Source organism: Eimeria acervulina, genomic scaffold, assembly GCF_000499425.1.
Source record: "Eimeria acervulina Houghton genomic scaffold, Eah_scaff508, whole genome shotgun sequence".
Classification (NCBI taxonomy): Eukaryota; Apicomplexa; class Conoidasida; order Eucoccidiorida; family Eimeriidae; genus Eimeria; species Eimeria acervulina.
Window position 1 is genome coordinate 13,334 of NW_013549755.1, and position 7,500 is coordinate 20,833.

The following is a 7,500-nucleotide window of genomic DNA, read 5'->3' on the forward strand; positions in this document are numbered from 1 at the left end:
GGGTTTAAAAGGATTAGGGTTTAGATAGGCCCTATTCTTTTCCGGTCTTAGGGTTTAGGGTTTAGGGTTTAGGGTTTAAAGACAGATAGAGAGAGTTAGAGAGAGTGAAGGGATGTAAAGAAAGCAAAGAAAAGAAGAATCTGCGGCAACGTATCTTTTCTTCTTATGCCTGGCTATCGTCATTAGCAGCTAAGATGCCTTTACTCTATAAATAAATAAAAACATTTAAATATATAATATTATATATTATATTATATTAGGTATTAAAAGCGTTTTAAAATATATCTGTTGTATTTTCAGTATAGAAGAACAGCAACAGACGCATCCATTACAACAAACGAAAACATTATTAAATGCATGAAAAACAAAAACTAAAGAAAGAAACACAAAAAGTAAAAACACGTTCAAAACAAACTGCAAGTGCATGCATGCATGCATGCATGCAAGTGCATGCATGGATGCATGCAAGAGACAAACTATCTTTTTACAAACACCTAAAGGCCTAAAGGAAGCTGCTGCGAATGTGCAGCTCTTCCTTCTCTTTCTGCTGCTGCTTCTTCTTCTCAGAAGCCTTGTAAATAATAAGCGTAACAATAATAATAATAATTATTATTATTAGTTATATCTTTAAAATGCTAATAAAATTATTATTATTTATTATTATTCGTCCTCCTCTGCGATGTGTGTATCTGGAAGAAGAGGTGTAGGTGTTGCTGCTGAATTATTTTCTCTTTTTGTTTCTGTATGCACTGGAGTATTAGAATGTTCTGCATGCACTTCAATGTTCTGCTGCTGCTGCTGCTGCTGCACTTCAATGTTCTGCTGCTGCTGCTCCTGCTGCTGCTGCTGATTGCAGCAAACATCCATCAGAGAGTTTAAAAGAGAGTCTTTAAAACATCGCAACCCTAACTTTGAGTCAAAGCCGTGTATCTCCTTCACATCAATCTTTATCAAAAACTCTACTATTGCAGAAGACAGAATCTGCAAACAAAAACAAAAAAAGATTCAAGACGAAAGTGCATGCATGCATCTGCATGCATGTAGGTGCATGCATGCATCTGCATGCATGCGAAACAAATAGACAAAACCTCCTCGCTGCGGGAATGTATGGATGCATGCATGCATATAAAACAAGCAGAGAAAGCCTATTTTCTGCATGCATGCATGCATGCATAGAAAAGAAACAGAGAAAATATATGAATATAAAGAAGGAGATTGAACACAACTGCCTATCGTATATTCTAAAGCATGAAAAGCCAGCGAATGCAAATAATAATCTACAACAAAGAGTAGCATTATAATACTTCTATTTCTTATTTTTATCTAATTGACATAACTATATAAGTTATATAAATATATATATATATATATTTATATTTTATATACTTATTAATCTTTAAGCTGAATAGATCGGCTCCTCACTTGTCCAGGCACCGAGATTGGAAAGCCCGGGGGATAAGGAATAATAAAAGTGCTGCCGACGAGGGTTCTTCCTTCTTTAATGAGTTGTATAGCTTGCTGGAGGCTGTAGTATTCAACATGTTCTTCATCATAACTTAGATAGAAAGGCTCTCTTACATCTCCATCTCGTACACATTCCTTTAGCAATTCATCGTTGTATATTGGTGAATGCGGCTGGCTGCTGCTGGAGTTGTAGTTGTGATCGGCTCTGTCTATACTTGTTGGTGTTGAACTAAGATATCTGTCGCCGTGCTTCTGTTCTTCTTCTGCTGCTTCTGCTGCTGCTATTCGCTTTGCATGCAATCGAAGTCTCTGCTGACGTACGCGAGCAAACGCCGGGTGAAATCCTGAAAAGTCTGGCAGTGAAGGGCAGTCGCAGACGATGAGGTCAATCTGCTTTTGCAATTCTTCCAATTCTCTCCGGCTGCTCAGCAGACGCCTCATTTCGAGTTCCTGAACAATGTAAATGAAAGAAAGCGCTTTTCAACGATGGGTTTCTTCTTGTTCAGGTGTATCTTCAGCACTTCAACAATATTGTACATAACAGAAAATCAGGCGAAACCAACGGTTTCCGCAAGAGCGCGGTAAATTATATAATAAAACGTAATTATAGTACATAAATAATGAATGCTTTTGTTATCTCAAAAGCAAAGAATTTTAAAAATATAGACAGAAAAGACTTACTTGCGCACAGTGTCGAATGCAACTTCTCAGGAAAACACAAGACGAACGGGTTGTACCGATGTTTGTCATGAATAAAACACTATTTCTGGAGGTTTTATTAATTTGAATTCCATATTTATCCATCAACCACTTCACTTTGAATGTGTCGCCGTCTAAGCCAGATTTGCTGAAACGAGAAATACAAAAAAATATCACAAGACGAAATATGGAGAATCTGTTATATTTATTTGAACAAAATGAAAAATCCCCGGTGAAACCAAACAGAAAGCTGCAATTTCTGCAGCTTTCTTTCACAAATTAATGCATTTATAGTGTATATGCAGCTTCTTCTCACCCAGTGTACAACGTAATGCGCGTTGGATCTAAGACAAATTCATCGTCTGAAAGCCACGCTTCTTCTAAAGTTTGAACATTCATTTGTTCATCCATCATTCCGCCTCCGCAGCAGCTTTGCAACGAGCTTTGACGCAGGCTAGCAGGCACCATATCGTGAGGCCCTAAGATCTGCAGCAGCAAACAGCAAACAAAGCAAAATAATGCATCTATCTGCAGCATTATTCTCCTCTATTACAGTAGCATATGCCCCCCTACCACAGCAACAAGCAACTGTACACGGGAGAGAAAAAAAAAGATATACGATCATTCATATATATGTACGCATGCATGCATAGATGCATGTATGCATATATGCATGCATCTATGCATGCATGTATATTGGATTAAGAGAAGACTGTGCGAATGCATACTCTGAAATATTTGCAGACAAAAGGGTCTTTTCCTAATGCGTTTCTGATGAGAAATGCAGCTTCTAATTGTCTTTCCACAAGGCCGTAGCCTTCGAGCTCCATCTGGGCTCTACCGACGTCTAGGGTTGCAAGTATTTGATAGTTGGGTGAAGTAGACATGTGCGTATAATAGCTTTCTTTAAAAGAAGTATGTACATGAGATTCAAACAAATCATCATTTACAAGTACCATAGACCCTTGACGTAAAGAAGTCAAAGACTTATGAGTTGACTGGGTTGCATACACCCTAATTTTAGCTTTGCGTGGATTAGGATATAAACGATGAGAAAGAAGAGCAGCAGCAGATGCTTCTTCTAAAGAAGGAACCTTCAAGGTATCGAGCAGCGTTGCATGCAGATGATGATACTTCCTCTCCATCAGCTGCAGCAACAGCAGCAAACAACACACGCACATACTAATAATAATAATAATAATAATAATAATAATAATAATAATAATAATAATAATAATAATAATAATAATAATAATAACAGCAGCAAAAGACAGTCAGAAATGCGCGTCATTCCACGAAGACATGCTCCTGCTGCTGTTCCTGCTGCTCCAGTTCTTGCTTCTGATGTTGCTGCCGATCCTGCTACTGCTGCTACTGCTGCTGCTGCTGCTGCTGCTGCCTGTGCTGGGGTGTCTGAAACTCTGACTCCACTCTCATTCCAAGTTACATGCAAAATGCATGCAAGATAAATAATCAACTTGCATGCAACTTGCATGCAACTTGCATGCACAGCGCCTTCTATTTGCAAGCAATTTGTATGCATTTTGCATGCAATTTGCATGCATTTTGCATGCATTTTGCATGCATATATGTGTGAGGTATAGCGTACTTACTTCTCTGCGTAGTTCGTTTGCGCAGTGCATAGCCGTTCGGGTTTTAAGTATAGGGTGAAAGCCAGCATAAGCAAACCAGGCTTCATCAAAGAGAAAGATAAGATCAGGTTTAATAGCTAAACACTCTTCTAATAGACGCTTAACATTATATACAATACCATCGAAAGTGCAATTTGTAATAACAAGAAGCTGCACTTCTTGAAGCCTCCCAGCAGCACGATAAGCTAATAATGCTTTCTTTATATCTTCTATTCTTACACCCCCGTATATTGAATATTCATGAAGAGGATAAGCATCTAAATAACAAGGTCGAGCTCCAGCTAACACCAATGCATAGTGATGACTCTTGTGACAGTCTCTGTCTATCAACACCACGTCGTCAGGCCGCGTTAATGCCTTCAATAACACACAAACAACATCATAATAGGGTTTAGGGCTTAGGGTTTAGGGTTCAGGGTTCAGGGTGTAGGGTTTATTGTTCAGGGTGTAGGGTTTACGGTTTAGGGTTTATGGTTTAGGGGTTATGATTTAGGGTTTATGATTTAGGGTTTAGGGTTTAGGGTTTAGGGTATGTATGGCTAACTTGAATAACGATTTTATTGGATGTAGAGGTACCGTTGGTGACGAAGAAAGCATAGCCTGCTTCAAACGCTCTTGCAGCAAGTGTTTGTGCTTCTAAGAGAGAACCGTGGGGATCAAGAAGAGAGTCAAGACCGCCGCAAGTAGCAGAGCTTTCAGCTTTAAATAAAGATGTACCGTAGAAATCAATAAGAGATTGAATCCACTTGCTTCTACGAACAGAATTTCCTCTTGAAATTGCTAAGGCATGAAATACCCCTATAGGCCTCTCTGCATACTCTCTTAATGCATTAAAGAAAGGACACCGCATCTTACTTCTTATTGCTTCTAATATTGCTTCATGTAAATCAGAATGATCATCCATAGGAAGAAATGTACGTTTAATCAAATGATCTACAGGTTCTAGTGATGTTAAACACATAGTTGAGCAAACACAAAATATATCTATTCCTCGTCTACATCTACTTAAACTTCTTACTAATGTCGGTAATACAGGTGCTCCTAGCTTAATATTATTAATAGGCTCTTCAACAAATCTATCAATGCCTCTAATAAAGCTTCTTAAATTATATAATGCTGGATAAGAAGAAGATGCTACATCAACCGGTGCGTTATCTTGCAAGCATACACATAGTATTTCAGGGTTTACTATCACCGCTAATAAAGCCTTTCTTATGCTGTTTACTTCAACAATTTTATAATCTAAGCCTACACCTTCGCTGCTTCTCTCTGTTGCTGATATTCGTCCTAACTCTGATGCTAAATTTACTCTATGATCTCTCTTCAGATATAGACAAGGAGGACTCAGCACCAATACATAAAATAAATGATGACGCCCTCGCATACTACCTGCAAAACAAATTATCAAACATATTCAGATTTCATCATCTTGTTTTACCGCTCTTTATCTTTATATATATATATATATATGTATATATTTATATATATATGATTATGTATTTCTCTTCCTTTATGTTTATTTACTTCTGTTTATATATATATGTATATATATATATGTATGTGTAATGAGGGCTTCGGGTTATAAGGGTTTAGAAATTATGAGGGCGTCGGGTTTAGGGTGTATTAGGGTTTATTAGGGTTTATTAGGGTTTATTAGGGTTTATTGTGGTTTAGGGTTTAGGGTTTAGGGTTTAGGGTTTATAACCTGTGACAGAAGACATGGTGCCTAGGACTTTGCTGATGATAGCGCTGGCTGCTTCAAACTTTGCGTCTTTTAGATTTGAGCGTACATTGTGCAGCTCTTCGACGCTTTCTTTACCCCAGAACCATTCTATCTGCGCAGCAAAACCTGCCTATACACCTCAAAATGAGTGCTTCTTATGCATGCATCTTCATGCAACACACGCTATATACATATTCCGCAGAACAAACAGCTCCCTATACACCTCAAATCAAACACCACAGGCAAATGAAGACAGGCTATGTACACTGCAGCAACAGAAAATAGAAAACAGCAGCAGCAGCAGAAGCAGCAGCAGAAGCAGCAGCAGAAGCAGCAGCGGAAGCACCAACAGTAGCAGCAGAAGAAGCAGCAGCAGCAGCAGCAGCAGCAGAAGCAGCAGCAGCAGCAGCAGCAGCAGAAGCAGCAGCAGCAGCAGCAGCAGCACGTAAACCCCTCCAACAAAGGGAAACAAATCAAACAACCCCAAAGACAGCAAATATAATTAAAGACAAACGCAAAGAAATACTCCGACGCATGCAGCACATTCTGCTGTTAAAGCCCCAGACAGCTACGGTGTACGTGCATGCATTTGGGGTGTACATGCACCTATTTATTTTGTATTTGCATACATATGTTGCTTGTCTGCATAAATTTATTTCGTCTATTTACATGCATTTGAGGTGTACATGCAGCTGCATGCATGGAAGTGGGATGTCTATGGCTACAGATATCAATATAAATAAATAAATATATATTATATAATAAATGTATATCTATATATATGTATATAATAAATAAATTATATATATAAATATATAGAAATATATATACATATATATAAACATAAATATATAATATACATATATAATACAATATAATATAATATATATTATATATATATATACATATAGGGTGTAAAGTCTTACCTCTTCAAGACAATCAAGAGCAGCATTAATTTTTTGAGGTGTCTGTGCAGCTACATGTGCAGCGAGAGCCTGCCAGAGTTCTTCTCTAAGTTGTGCAACATAAGTTGTATCATTTGTTAAGATATCCAGAGAAGAGCAGCATAAATTATCTGTATAAAGAATAGAGGCTGCGTTATTATCAGTGCTCGCACCTCTTAAAGCAAAAGAAAGCGGCTGTGGGGTGCTGCATCCTCCAGGGAGAGAGCAGGCAGGGTTACGTGCAGATACAGCAGCAGCAACACCACCGCCAGCTCCTGCAGCAGCAGCTGCTGCTGCTGCTGCTGCTGCTGCATCTGCATCACCCTCACCAAATACTCCGACTGGCATGCCTTTGCTGCTCTCTAAATGCAGCAAACGACGAGCAGCTACAGACTGCAAAGTGCTGCGCCGCTCTAATGCAGCAGAAGACTGAAATACAAACACACAGCAGCAGCAGCAGCAATGGTAGTAGCAATGGTAGTAGCAGCTGCAGCTGCAGCAGCAGCAGCAGGAGTGGTAGTAGTAGCAGCAGCACTAGCAGCAAGTGGAAGAGCCACCATCAACAAGAACGAATTAGGGCATGCAGCAGAGGCAGCAGCAGCAGCAAGAGTAGCATCAGAAACAACAGCAGCAGCAGCATGAGAAAAAGGAGGAATGGTGCAGCAGCAGCAGCAACAACAGCAGCACCAGCAACAACAGAAACAGCAGAAGCAGCAAAAGCAACAGCAGCAGCAGCAACAGCAACAAAATTTCATTGAAATAAACAACAACAATAAAGAGCTGCAAAGACAGCTGAGGCACTCTCTCTGCTGCGTCTGAGAGAGGAGGCGAGAAGAAGGATAGGAGGTGCGGGAAAAGAGGTTGCTGCTGCTGCAGGTGCAGTGCATACACCCCAACAGAGTAAACGTCAAAGAAGATGAGCTGTGAATTATTATTTCTTCATGAAGAAGGAGAGAGAAGCTGAGGTGTACAGGCAGCTTGCACGCCTGCCGCGTGCTGAGTTGCTGCTGCAGCACCT

General features: G+C 39.5%; 1 protein-coding gene across 1 annotated transcript; it reads right to left on the reverse strand.

The window, feature by feature from the left end:
* Positions 1-660: 660 nt before the first annotated feature.
* Positions 661-4,665, reverse strand: EAH_00040950 (lysine decarboxylase, putative; the record flags this gene model as incomplete). The annotated part of the gene is made up of 7 exons (XM_013395203.1): positions 661-981; positions 1,423-1,914; positions 2,281-2,311; positions 2,480-2,649; positions 2,892-3,311; positions 3,777-4,172; positions 4,360-4,665. The coding sequence occupies 7 exons, from the start codon at positions 4,663-4,665 to the stop codon at positions 661-663; spliced, it is 2,136 nt and encodes a 711-aa protein (XP_013250657.1).
* Between the last annotated feature and the right edge of the window lie 2,835 nt (positions 4,666-7,500).